Source organism: Mirounga angustirostris, unplaced genomic scaffold (genome assembly GCF_029215605.1).
Source record: "Mirounga angustirostris isolate CCGP_5_RB_7025 unplaced genomic scaffold, mMirAng1.0.hap1 SCAF_5, whole genome shotgun sequence".
Taxonomy (NCBI): Eukaryota; Metazoa; Chordata; class Mammalia; order Carnivora; family Phocidae; genus Mirounga; species Mirounga angustirostris.
In genome coordinates, this window is record NW_026991713.1 from 123,222,782 (window position 1) to 123,237,411 (window position 14,630).

At 35.9% G+C, this 14,630-nt stretch overlaps 1 protein-coding gene across 1 annotated transcript in view; it reads right to left on the reverse strand.

The window, feature by feature from the left end:
• Positions 1-362: 362 nt before the first annotated feature.
• The window catches only part of TMEM236 (transmembrane protein 236), a 43,217-nt gene continuing 28,949 nt past the window's right edge, over positions 363-14,630 (reverse strand). Inside the window, exon 4 of the mRNA XM_045874330.3 lies at positions 363-7,960. Coding sequence (XP_045730286.1) covers positions 7,377-7,960 — 584 coding nt within the window. The 3' untranslated portion in view covers positions 363-7,376. The remainder of the gene's footprint in view (positions 7,961-14,630) is intronic.

Genomic DNA, 14,630 nt, shown 5'->3' on the forward strand with positions numbered 1-14,630 from the left:
CTATATGACTATCAGCTGATATTTCAGCAGAAACTTTATAGTCTAAAAGGGACTGGCATGATATAGTCAAAGTGCTGAAAGGGAAAAAAAACCTATAACCAAAAATACTCTACCCAGTAAGGTCATCATTCAGAAATGAAAGAGAGATAAAGCACTTTCTGAAGAAACAAAAGTTAAAGTTTATCACCACTAAACTGGCCTTTCAAGAAATATTAAAGGAAATTCTTTAGGTGGAAAAGAAAGGCCATAACTAGAAGTAAGAAAATTATGAAAGGAAAAATCTTACTGGTAAAAGCAAACACATAGTTAAGGTAGTAGATAAACCACTTATAAAGCTGGTATGAATGTTAAAAGACCAAAAGTAGTAAAACCAATTATATTTACAATAATTAGTTAAGGGATACACAAAATAAAAAGATGTAAAATATGGTTCAAATACATAAAACATTGGGGAAGGCGTAAAAATGCAGCTCTTTTAGAACATGTTCCAACTTGTGTCCATCAACTTAAACAGACCTGTATATACAAAGGGTGCTAAATATAAATCTCATGGTAACAACAAACCAAAACCCTACAACAGATACCAAAAAACAAAGAGAAAAAATTTCAAACATAATACTATAGAAAATAATCAAAACTAAGAGAAAAGATTAAGAACAAATGGAGAATAACTATAAAAACAACCAGAAACAATTTTGAAAATGGCAATAAGTACATATATATCAATAATTACTTTAAGGTAAATGGACTAAATATTCCAATCAAAAGACATAGGGTGACTGAACAAGGGGAAAAAAAAAAAAAAAAAAAGACCAGGGAGCTTGAGTGGCTCAGTCAGTTAAGCTGTCTGACTCTTGATCTCAGCTTAGGTCTTGATCTCAGGGTTGTGAGTTCAAACCCCACACTGGACTCCATGCTGGGCATGGAGTCTACTTATAAATAAATAAACAAACAAATAAATAAATACAGATATCTACAAGAGACTCACTTCAGACCAACAGACACACAGAGACTGAAAGTGAAGGGATAGAAAAAGATATTCCACGCAAATGAAACCAAAAGAAAGCTGGGGTAGCAATACTTATATCAGACAAAATAGACTTCAAAACAAAGAGTGTATCAGGAGACAAAGATGGGCATTTACATAATGATAAAGGGATCAGCCAAATACGGATATATAACACTTATAAATATGTATACTACCTAGTAGGAGCACCAAAATATATAAAAGCAAATGGTAATAGATCAAAGGGAGACAGTAATACAATAGTAGAAAAATTTAACACCCCATTTACATCAGTGAATAGTTCATCCAGACAAAAAATCATTAAGAAAACAGTGGCCTTAAATGACATATTAGACCAGATGTACTTACCAGATATATACAGAACATCCAATCCAAAAATATCAGAATACACATTCTCTTTAGGTACATATGGAACATTCTCCAGGATAGATCACATGTTAGGCCACAACACAAGTCCCAATACATTTAAAAAGATTATAATCATATCAGCATCTTTTGTGACCACAGTGGTATGGAACTAGAGATCAATTACAAGAAAAAAAAACTAGCAAAACACAAACACATCCGGCTAAACAACATGCTACTATAAACAACCAATGAGTCAATTAAGAAGTCAAGGAGAAAATAAAAAAAATACCTTGAAACAAATGAAAATGAAAATAAAATATACCAAAATCTATGGGATACACCAAAAGCAGTTCTAAGAGGGAAGTTTACAATGATATGGGCCTACCTCAAAAGTCTCAAATAAACAATCTAACCTTACATCTAAAGGAAATGGAAAAAGAAGAACAAAAAAAGGGGCACCTGGGTGGCTCAGTTAGTTAAGAGACTGCCTTCGGCTCGGGTCATGATCCCGGAGTCCTGGGATCAAGTCCCGCATTGGGATCCTGGCTCGGTGGGGAGCCTGCTTCTCCTTCTGACCTTCTCCCCTCTCATGCTGTTTCTTTCTTTCTCTCTCTCTCTCACAAATAAATAAATAAATAAAATATTTTTAAAAATTTTAAAAAAAAGAACAAAAAAGCCAAAGTTAGCAGAAAGAAGGAAATAATAAAGACAAGAGCAACAATAAATGAAACAGAGACTAAATAACAATAGAAAAGATCAATGAAACTAAGAGCTGGTTCTTTGAAAAGATAAATAAAATTGATAAACATTTAGCCAGACTCATAAAGAAAAAAAAGACGACTCAAATAAAATCAGAAAGAGAAGTTACGACACCACAGAGATACAAAAGATTATAAGAGAAAAACATGAGCAATTATTGTACAACAAATTGGACAACACAAAGAAAATGGGTAAGTTCCTAGAAATATACAATCTTACAATCTTCCAAGACTGAATCCAAAGGGACTAGAAAATTTGAAACAGACTGAGTACTAATAAGGAAATTGAATTAATAATCAAAAAACTCCCAACAAACCAAAATCCAGGACCAGATGGCATCATAGGTGAATTCTATTGAACATTAAAAGAGGAATTGACATCTATCTTCCTGAAACTGCTCCAAAAAATTGAAGAGAAAGGAGTGCTTCCAAATTCAAGAGTCCAGCATTATCCTGATATCAAAACTAGACAAAGATAGTAAAAAAAAATTACAGGCCAAATATTCCTAATGAATGTAGATGCAAAAATCCTCACAAAGTATTAGTACATTGAATTCAACAATAAATTAAAAGGATCTTATACCATGATCAGGTGGGATTTTTCCCAAGATGCAAGGATGGCTCAATATCTGCAAGTCAATCAACATGATACACCATATTAGCAAAATGAAAATAAAAATCATATCATCTCAATAAATGCAGAAAAGGCATTTGACAAAATTCAACATCCACTTATGAGTAAAAACTCAACAAAGTGGGTATAGGAGAACATATCTCAACATAATAAAGGCCATATATGACAAACCCACAGCTAACATCATACTCTATAGTGAAAAGTTGCGAACTTGTCCTCTAAGATCAGGAACAAGACAAGGAGGCCCACTTTTGGAACTTGTATTCAACATAGCACTAGAAGTCTTAGCCACAGCAATAAGACAAGAAAAGGAAATAAAAGGCATTCAAACTAGTAAGAAGTATAACTGTCACTATATTCAGGTGACATAATTACACATACAGAAAAGGCTAAAGACTCTACCAAAAAATTGCTAGAACTAATAAATGAATTCAGTAAAGTTGCAGGATACAAAATTAATATACACAGATCTGTTGCATCTCTGTACACTAATAATGAATTATTAGAAAAAGAAATTAAGAAAACATTCCCATTTACAGTTGCACCAAAAAGAATAAAGTACCCAGGAATAAGTATTTTAAAATACCTATTTAACCAAGGAAGTGAAAGACTTGTACTGTGAAAAATATAAGATGTTGATGAAAGTAATTGAAGATGACACAAATAAATAGAAAGATATGTCATGCTTCTGAATTGGAACAAGTAATATTGTTAAGATATCCATACTACCCAAAGCAATCTATAGGATCAATGTAATCCTATCAAAATACCAATGGCATTTTTCATAGAAATAGAACAAATAGTCCTAAAATTCGTGTGGAAGCAAAAAAGGCCCTGAATAACCAAAGCGATCTTGAAAAAGAACAAAGTTGGAGGTTCATGCTTCTTGACTTTAGAATATACTACAAAGCTTTAATAATCAAAACAGCATAGTACTCACTCACATACACACACACACACACACACATGCATACACACACAAAATGGACACACAAATCAATAGAATAAAATAGAAAGCCCAGAAAAAAGCCTACAATTATATGGTCAATTTATCTATGACAAAGGAGGCAAGACTATATGATGAGGAAAAAGACAGGTTCTTCAATAAATGATGTTGGGAAAACTGGACAGCTACATGGAAAAGAATGAAACTGGACCACTTTTTCAACACATATACAAAAATAAAGTCAAAATTAATTAAAGACATAAATTTAAGACCTGAAACCATAAAATTCCTAAAAGAAAACATAGGCAGTAAACTCTTAGACATAGGTCTTAGCAGTATTTTTTTTCTATCTCCTGAGGCAAGGGCAACAGAAGCAAAACTAAACAAATGGGACTACATCAAATGAAAAAGCTTTTGCAGAAAGCCATCAACAAAATGAAAAGGCAACTTACCGAATGGGAGAATATATTGGCCAATGATATGTCTGATAAGGGGTTAATATCCAAAATATATAAAGAACTAATACAAGTCAACACCAAAAAAACCCCCAAAAAACACAATTTAATTAAAAAATAGACAGAGGAGGGAGGTGAAGAGGCATCTTCCAAAGAGGACATACAGATGGCCAACAGACACATGAAAAGATGCTCAACATCACTAATAACCAGGGAAATGCAAATCAAAACTACAATATCACCTCACACCAATCAGAATGGCTAGTATCCAAAGGACAAGAAATAATAAGTGTTGGTAAGAATGTGGAGAAATGGGAACCTACAGCTGTTGGTGGGAATGTATGTAATATTGTTCAGCCATTATGGAAAACAGTATGGAGATACCTCAAAAAATTAAAAATAGGACTACCATACAATCCAGTGATCCCACCTCTGGGTATTTATCAGAAGAAAATGAAAACACTGATTCAAAAAGATATGTGCACCCCTATGTTCATTGCAGCACTGTTCACAATAACCAAGATACAGAAGCAGCCTAAGTATCCATCAACACATGAATAAATTTAAAAATGTGATATATATACAATGGAATATTACTCAGCCATTAAAAAAATGAAATCTTGCCATCTGTAACAACATGGATGGTTCTTGATGGTATGATGCTAAGTGAAATAAGTCAGACAGAGAAGGACAAATACCATATGATTTCATTTATATGTGGAATCTAAAAAACAAAACAAATGAACAAACAAAACAAAACAGAAATAGACTCTTAGATACAGAGAACAAATTGGTAATTGCCAGAGGGGAAGGGTGGGGGTGGATGGGTGAAATAGGTGAAGAGGATTAAGAGGTGTAATTTTCCAGTTATAAAATAAATAAGTCACGGGGATATAAAGTACAGCATAGGGAGTGTAGGCAATAATATTGTAAATACTGTGTATGATGACAGATGGTAACTAGACTCATTACTGTGATCATTTTGTAATGTATGTAAACAAATTACTATGTTATACACCTAAAATTAATATTGTATGTCAACTATTCTTCAATTAAAAAAATTTTAATTAAACAAAATACTGAAAAGCATTAAATATAAAAAAATATAGACTTGAACTTTATAAACATGTGTATACTCTTGAAATAAAATACTAAATTAAATTAGTTACTCAATAATTTTCCCCCTACATGTACATGACTTTACTATTTGGATAAAGTGTTATGACTTCCTAATATATCAGGTACATCCATATTCAAATATTAGACACAAAATGCATTCTAAACTCAGTAATATTTAGAGTTTGAGCACTGTTCACTCTACAAATTCCAACATAAAGATAAATATAAATGTATGTAAAATACTTCATAAATAAGAATATTACAAATCAACTACCTCATCATAGGTTTTCCTTAATTAAAAAAGATTATCATAGCATTATTTGAAAGAAATGATTTCAATTCTCATTTTTTAAGAGTTAGAAGTATTAGAAGTTCCTGTTGGATTGACAGATGAGGTGAGAGATACATTGTTAAACAAGATTAAGGACTTAAACATTAATGGGGAACTCAATAAAGCCAATCCATAATGAAAGTCTTAACCGAGTGCTACAATTAGGCTCTATGAAAACTCAGGAGGGACAGTCAAATGCCTGAAGAATCAATAGCCACAACAACTTTAATCTGTATATTTGCTCATTTTGAACCTAATACTACTTGGTGAAAAATTATAATCTGAGGTAATCTTAAGACTTTACATATTATTTTTCACAAATGCATGGTTAAAATTTTTATTCCCAGACAGTAAACAGGGATGCAGCAAAGAATGAGACAGGAAAATCAAAACAATGCATTTAGCTACTTGTTTCTCTGGGATTTGGTATATTTGAAATATTGAGAATTTATCGGGTTATTATTGTTTGCCAGACAATGTCATGAGAGCATTTCCTATCTCATATAATCCTCTCAATTTTCTTAAAGTACAATTCTAACCTACTAAGGTACTGTTATTAGTCTCATGTTTTAGATGTGGAAACTAGGGCTTACGGTGGTCAAAAACTTGCCCCAAGTCATAAAACTAGAAGCTAAGCTTTTAATAACTGTGAATAGATCTTTTTTTATAGTGTGAGGGAAAACCATAAAGCACAGGGGGCCACTGAGACTGGGGAATTTGGTGGAGAGTAGGGGTGGCAGGTAAGTTATCTATCCTTAAGCTATTTGTTGCCACAGATCACTGAAGAGACTTGCTAGTTTAACACATTACTCTGCACACATAAGCCTCCCAAATTTTTCTAGCAGCTGAATATCCAAGAGTGTCCCAATATAGTGAAAGCAAATTTCACAATTATGTATCTAATCACTTAATATCAAGATATTCATTACATATTATCACATAAAACACTAAGCATTTGCTGCTATGTTCATAAGCTGAATGTCTAATTCTAAACAGGGTGTGCAACTGTTTTTAGGATGGTCTGAAATTCCACAAACAAAATATTCTTTGAAATCCACATCTTCAGTGTATGGCTTCTTCCTATTATAAAACTTTAGGTATTACTGATGTACCTAGACTTCATTCTACTAAACAGTATTTGCATTAATACTTCAGTACTAGTGAAAGAACTGTGCCTCAAACTGAACCAAACATCTGTTAAACTGAATTGCTGTTTATGCTGAAATTCGTCGATTACATAAAAGTCACTTGCCACAGTGTATTAAAGAACATAATCCCATGTGTGAAGAAGACCCTAAAACTACAATTCAAATTGTTAAAAAGTATAATCTAAAAATTATTCAAGAACTTGAGGTGTATTTTCTAAAAAAACAGTTCTCACTAAGTCTTGTAATGCTCTATAATTTATATAAATGATAAGAATCTCATTCTTGGGCTAACTTAGTGGGAAAACACGTTCTAATTTTTTTAAAGCTTTAATGAAGAGCGTTTTAAGAAAAAGTTTGGTATACATAACTAAAATGACTCACATTTTCTACAGATACAGGGGAGTTAACATCAGAATAAAACTTTGCTTAAATTTAACATCATTTGAATATATTTTTTTAAAAGTGATATGCTACAGTTATTAAAAATAGTGTATTCTCTAAAATGTATTCATTTCTTTACACAGTACAAAAACTTATGCCCCAGAAAAAAAAAAATTACAAATGTGTACACATGCATAATGCAGAGGTTTGACTATATTACATTTTCTCTTTAAAATGAAGACGTTTCAAAAGTAGAGAAAGCCCTGAATTTGGTTACGTGATTGAAGTACACATAAGAGAGAGTTACCAGTATGTTTTTACAAAGGCCCAGTACAGGTGTGATAGTTCCCAGGGCAATGACTAAACTAAGTCTAACAAAAATAAAGGGTAAATCCTGGAGAAGGATGCCCAGGGAATTCAGAAGAGGGTTCTGAGGAGTTAATATAATTCGAAGGAGAGAAATAAAACTGAATATGTAGACTGGGTATAGCCAGCCTGACTTATACACGGCGGAGTGGCCAGCCACGCGCACCATTTCTATGGTGTCAGACCACAGCACAAAGCTCCACAGGAAGATCTGGGCACGGTCGTCCTGCCGGGACATATTTCCCAGGACTCCCGAGTGAAAGGAGGGCTCTTGGGGTCTCGCCAGCACTGGAGCGGGGTTCTGCATCCTTGTTGCCGATGGCCATGATGCCTCGGTCCTCCTAGCCGGCTGAGGAGGTGAAGTGCTTTCTTCATTTTGCTTCACTTGGTCCGTCACAGTTTTTATTTCCTGCAAAGTAGCTGTATGACCGTGCCTATCATCGTTACCTGCAACAAATGGATTTATTTGAATTTAAAAATGGTTTAAATTGTATGTAAATTAAAATTTTATTTCAATTTTACTTAAGTTTTAAAATTTAAAGATAAAATTGTAAGTGTTCTCTCGTTTGACACCTGTTTTACACATGGAACTTCAGACAACAATGGGAGGCATATGACGAAAAAATAAAAAACAAACAAACAAAAAACCAGAGGCAGAGAAGGTTCTGCATATTTTTGTATTTTTCTAGATATGGATTCCAAGTCATTTCACACTACTAGCCATGACTGGTTAGTGAGCTAAGCACTTCCACACATTATCTCATTTAATCCTCAGAAAAAAAGTGGACAGATGGGGATCACTATCCCATTTTATAAATATAGAAACTGCAGCCCAAGAGGTGAAATGACACACCAATTCAAATACACAGTTAGTAATGGGCAGAGTTGGAATTTACACCCAGATCCGTTTAACCCCAATTGACAATCTCTTAACTTTATGGCTACTATTACTGTCTAGAGGCAATACATCATGTACTAATTATAAAACATACAAATATCATAAAATCAAATGACTCTAAAAGTCCAATGGTCCAATGCTGTCATTTTTACAGGAAGTCCACAGGGATCACTACAATCCAGATCTCCCGGCTTGGAGTTTGGTCTCTCCTGAGAGGGAATCTGATGGACCATGAGAAAGTCTTCATGAAGGTTGCCACTCAATTCAAGTTTCTTTAAACTGTACTATCCTCAGGGTTTTTGAACCAGTCAGTACAATTGATCAGACTAAAGCAATTTGTCTGTGGCCACAAGGCTATCCCTGATCAACACAACAGGCATCTGAATAAGGAGGATATCTTCTCATGAACTTCACATCGTGTGTGAGTGTGTGTATGCACTCACGCACATGCCTCTCTGTGCACACATGGGTGTTGAGGTTGGGGAATTATGGAGGGATCCTCAAATCTCAAAACTTACTACCAGTGTTGATGTTGATAGTGTGGTTCTTATGCATAAATGGTACAGCACATTATTTCTCAAACATTCACCTAGTGAAGCACCATTTTTTTTTCTTTTTGCTAAGAATTTGTTAGGTCTTAACAAAGCTTACTCAGCAAGCACGCTGAGTTGTCATATTACTTGATAAGACAAAATAGCTCTAAAGGTTAAAGACACGAAGTCAATAAATATTTGTTGAACTATATTGAACTGATGTGAAACATTTTAAAATAAATAAATTATTATGATTAATGACTAATAAAATGTTTGATTACTATAAATAGGAGCTGTTTAAAGAACAAACAAACCTTGGTTTTCTTCTTTAAAATTTTAAGTGTGAATTGAGTAAATCAATAAACTAAAAAGATAATCTAAATTCTTGATGAAATAGTATTTTTTTTAAAAAAAGATTTTATTTATTAATTTGACAGAGAGAGACATAGCAAGAGAGGGAACACAAGCAGAGGGACTGGTAGAGAGAGAAGCAGGCTTCCCACAGAGCAGGGATCCCGATGTGGGGCTCGATCCCAGGACCCTGGTATCATGACCTGAGCCGAAGGCAGACGCTTAATGACTGAGCCACCCAGGCACCCTGAAATAGTACTTATTTCTGATATGAATCATTTATAAATAAATGGTAGGACCCTTAGAAACTTCTTTACCAACCTTAGCATGAATGAATATCATTTTAATAAATAATAGTCAGGTAAGAAAGAAAATTATATACTAATTACTATTATTTTAATATTCATAAAATCATCTCTTTTTAAACTCAGATGCTCACTGGCAGCAGTTATATCTCTCATTTTACAAAAGAAAAAAAAACATGGAAATTATGTTTCTTAGAGTATGTCATGTCCTGGAGAACTCTCCTTCACCTGTCTTAGTAGATAAAACTGTTTGAAGGGAAATCCAAATTCCTTTGTCAACACAAATAATGCAGTGTATAATGTGGGCTTTGGAGGATGATTGCAAATTCAGCACTGTTTCAATGCCAGTAAGTGGCAAGCTAAGACATGACACTTTAACATTTTTAAACAGTAAGAATCTTAATATCTGTGGATAAGAGCTGTGGGATGAACAATGAATTCTTAGCTAGAGTTCATTTTTAATAAGCTACTAAAGTCCCAACCCATGGGTATTTGGTGAAATTGGGGCTGGGAGCTTCATATCTCTCCACAGCTCAATAGAAACTAGCTTAGATTTGGGGGTACAGGGACTCTGTTGTCTTCTTTCCAAGGGAGAAGTACTAGAACTATTGGCTGGAGAGTTCTGCTGGCCTGCCAGAGGGCAAGGTAGTGTTGAAGAAGCCAAGAAACGGTTGGTCATTCGAGTAGACCCCAAATTTACCCCCAAGTAATGTAAACTTTCATGTACTCAATACTATTCCATTTGATTCAGTAACTAGTTCCTCTCCAAATTCTTATTTTAATTTCCACTTTGTTCTTTTGTTGTTGTTGTTGTTAGTGTTCTATTGGGGTAAAAGGATATTTATTTGTGCAAAATCCATAAAAGATCTAAGCATGAAGAAAGAGATCTACTCACTTTCCTAGAGGTTGACATTTCCCTGCAAAAAGTAAAAGTAACAGCCATTCTGTAGCTCCCTACATCTGATGCCAGTCGCCAAAACAACATTGTCTTCACTGTGCAAGCTAAATACTTAAGAACATGTAATTTTAATCATAGGTAAATGTTTAAGTAGGTAATTCACATCTATTTTTTAAATTACTTATTTATTTGAGATAGAGCATGCATCAGCGGGGGGGGCGGGGTGCAGCAGATGGAGAGGAACAAGAAGACTCTGCACTCTGCACCCAGAGTGGAGCCCAACAGGGGACTTGATCCCACCACCCCGAGATCATGACCTGAGCTGAAACCAAGAGTCAGTCGCTCAACCAACTGAGCCACCCAGGCAACCCTTGATTATTTCTTTGTATTGATGTATTTCTACCTCTAAATTGTTCCCCAAAGTTTTAGATAGTTTACAGGGAAAACCTAAGAACAACATAACAAATCAGTAGTGGAGAATTTTCTAAAGTGAACGTGTATGCCTCTTGCAAAGAGAATAGGAAAGAAATAAGAGTTATTTAAATATAAGAGAAAAAGAATCATAAGGAAAGGCACCTAAAGCCAAGACAGGAATGGAGCTGATACTAAAAATGCACTAATGAGGCTCCCAGTTGTCTGTTAGGTGCAGACAGATTTTAGAGCGCCATACCAAGCTTCAACCGGACATAGAGAATGGTAGCAAATACTGTGAAAACAGTCCCACCTTCACCATGCTGTAACCTGTGATCACATCAATAAATACAGAAGAATAAAATGTGGCAGGGCTTTAAAAAGAAGGTCAGTTCTGTGATGAGAGACTCTCGTATGGGTCTGAGTGAAACTAGAGGTCAGGAAGGCTCATTTAAGAAGTGAGAGTTAAGCAGCAACCTGAAGAATAAGTAGGAATGAATTAGGTGAAGAATGGAGAAAGGAATATTCCTGGTAGTAGAAAGAGCATGTGCAAAGATCTTTCAGCCAGAGTGATCGAAAGAGGAAAAGTTTTCTAAGGAGTTGGGGAAGCAGAGGGGGAAGAAGAGGAGAGGAGCCCAAACCTAGTAAGTGCTCTCTATATACCAGGCACTGTCTTAAGCCCTTTCTATGCATTAATTCACTTAATCCTTAGAATAACTCTATACCATAGATGCTGTTATTTTCCCACCTGAAAGATGAATAAACTAAGGCACAGAGAGATTGACTATTGTTTCTAAGGTCACACAGATAGCAAGGAAAGAGACCAGAACTTGAACCTCAAACGCTTTGCCCCTAGATCACGCTATCAGTGGCAGACTCAGACTGTGTGGCACCTTATGGGCCATGATAAAGGCTTTGTACTTTCTTCTGAGCTCAATGGAAAGCTGTTGAAGAGGGAGAGTGGAAGGCAGAGGAACCAGAAAGGACATAGTCTTGATTAACAGTCCCCCAAATCTATTTTTCCTGAGAGAAAATGTTCTAGAGAAGGTGAAATGCTAATGAATTAGAAATAACACTCTGAGGGAAAAAAAAAATCTAGAAAAGAAGAAAATTAATAGTCATTACAAATATCTTAAAGTATTTTAAGCACACAAAGCACTTTTGGTCATGGAAAAAATGTAATAAATTAAAATACACAACAAGGCACTTATATACATTGTTATTTTGATGCGATCTACCCACTAAACTCAACTGGACTGTGTATAGTTTGTTTCCTTTCAGCAGCACATCTGAGCTCTGGAAGACAAGTAACTTCATTGCCAAGTAATAAATGATGAAACCAGCATCTACTTCACAGGGTGGTTATGAGGACTGAGCAAGTCAATATATATAGAACATTTAAAATGGTGCCTGACACACAGCAATAGCCATATGTGTGTTAAATGAATCAAACACAGCAATCACTAAATATAAGAATGCAGTAAATAGTAAAAGTGATTACAGTTTGTTAAACTTTGGTTATAGTTACACTGTTACCCTCATCCCATTTATGGGGGGGGCGGGGGTCAAAAAGTTTGAGAAACTGTGTCATACTAGAGAGCCTTCATGAGGTCAGGACTTTAATTCTCATATTTGCCTGCTCAGATCACACAGCTTACAACAGCTAACAAGAGTCTATCATGTGCATCTCTTCCCAGTTCCATGATCAGTGTTCAGTGACATCACCTTGGTAGCTTGAAAATGGTCATGGAAGGAGTAATTACACCAGAGAAATGGACAAAGGCTACAAATCAGGGCCTTCCCCTGCATTCCCTGGAGAGACGGTGGTTTAAACATTGACCAGCATACTACTGCTTGTGTTCAAAATGGTATGCAAGTTTTCACCAAATAATAATAATTCATAATAATAATGAATTCAAGACAAATATTCAACCCATCATCAATTTTGAAAGAACTCATGGACTTTCCTTAGAAAAAGCATTATACTGTTTTCCAGTACATTCCAAAGCCTATTCACTGCCAGTTCCCTACCAGGCATGAGAATAAATAAACGTATCATTTCTGGATTTTAGGCAATGTAAAATATTAAGAAAATTCTTTTGTCTGCTGCAGCTTGAAGGCTGGATAGTTTAAAGACCACCTTCCTGGACAAGATATTATATTATATATAATAATATAACCATTATAATATATTAAATATATGGACAACTATAAATATATGATATATATTAATATATGATAATTATCTATTATATAATATTGACTATATTTAAATAAAACATAAATAGTAAAGTAAAATGCTGAAAAGCATATGGGTATCTTATTTCCAAATATAAATAATTCTAGACTTTGAAATGCCTCTACTAGTAAGTGCTTGGATATAGAACAAAGCGTGGAATCCCAGCAGGAACACAAGCTGGGTGACAGAAATGGACACACATGGGAATGAGTCTATTTTTAGCCTTCAGAGCGCTTGCCTCAACTTTAATTATATACATTTGCTAGTGTAATTTATTGATGTGCTATTATGTCCACTAAACCGAGAGCTCCATAACAGGGGGACTCTGCCCGTTTTCACTCACCACTGTATCTGCAGGACCTAGCAGAGTGCCTGGTATGCAATAGATCCGCCCTAAAGATTTGCTGTATAAAAGATGGGAGACATTCCTGTTCAGGAGTCTGTTCACATAAGGGAGCAGTGGGCATCTTGCCGGGGGAATGTGCATGAAGGCAAGTAAGCCAAAGCATTAAAGCCAGGTGGAATAACAACGCACCCTCCCCCCCCCCCCCCCGCCCACCTCCTCCATTCAACAGGAAGAAGGTCTCCGGAGTTCTGCACAGGGTCTGCCCTAAGATCGTGGTCTAGATCCTAGAGAGAGCTCTTTAAGTGAGACCATGCAACTGACACAGCTAACAAGCCCTGGAGAACATTAGGAGGTCATGCTCAGCTCACCAGTGAGAGAAGACGTCACACATGGCTTTGGGCCCAGGATCACAGCCAGAGCAAAGTGTCCCCAGCATCGCCCAGCAGGACCGGGACAGACATCAGCGGGAGATGGCTCCTACAGCAGCAGGCTGATTCAAGACATTGCAAAGGCTTCCCAGGCACCAGCGGCATCTGGGGTCACCAGTCAAGGGACAAAAATGCCCACGCGTGATTCTGAGAAGACAGTGTTTCTGAGTTCATAGGACACAGACTAAGAACACCACCCCCATGCAGAAACAGGGGGACTTGGGGTTCTGAAATAGCAGGTGCAAAAGCAGAGCCACAGCAAAATGGTGCTCCATACAAAGGACCCCATGATGTTTAACACAAAATGACCAAGAACATCCATACCTTATGCAGACCATCAGCTCAACAACCTACTTTATTCTCTCTTCACTCCAAGACAAGAAAATCTAGATTTTTTAAAAAAGATTGTATTTATTTATTTGACACACAGAGACAGAGAGAGAGAGGGTACACAAGCTGGGAGAAGAGGAGAGGGGGAGGGAGAAGCAGGCTCCCTGCTGAGCAGAGAGCTGACATGGGGCTCCATCCCAGGACCCTGGGGTCATGACCTGAGCTGAAGACAGACGCTTAACTGACTGAGCCACCCCCAGGCACCCCAAGAAAATCTAGATATTGAAAAACAACGACCTATGCCTTTACTTTCAATCTGGGGCCATAATCTTTGCTGACTAATAATGATAGGAAGAACAAGGCTTGGTATTGTAACAA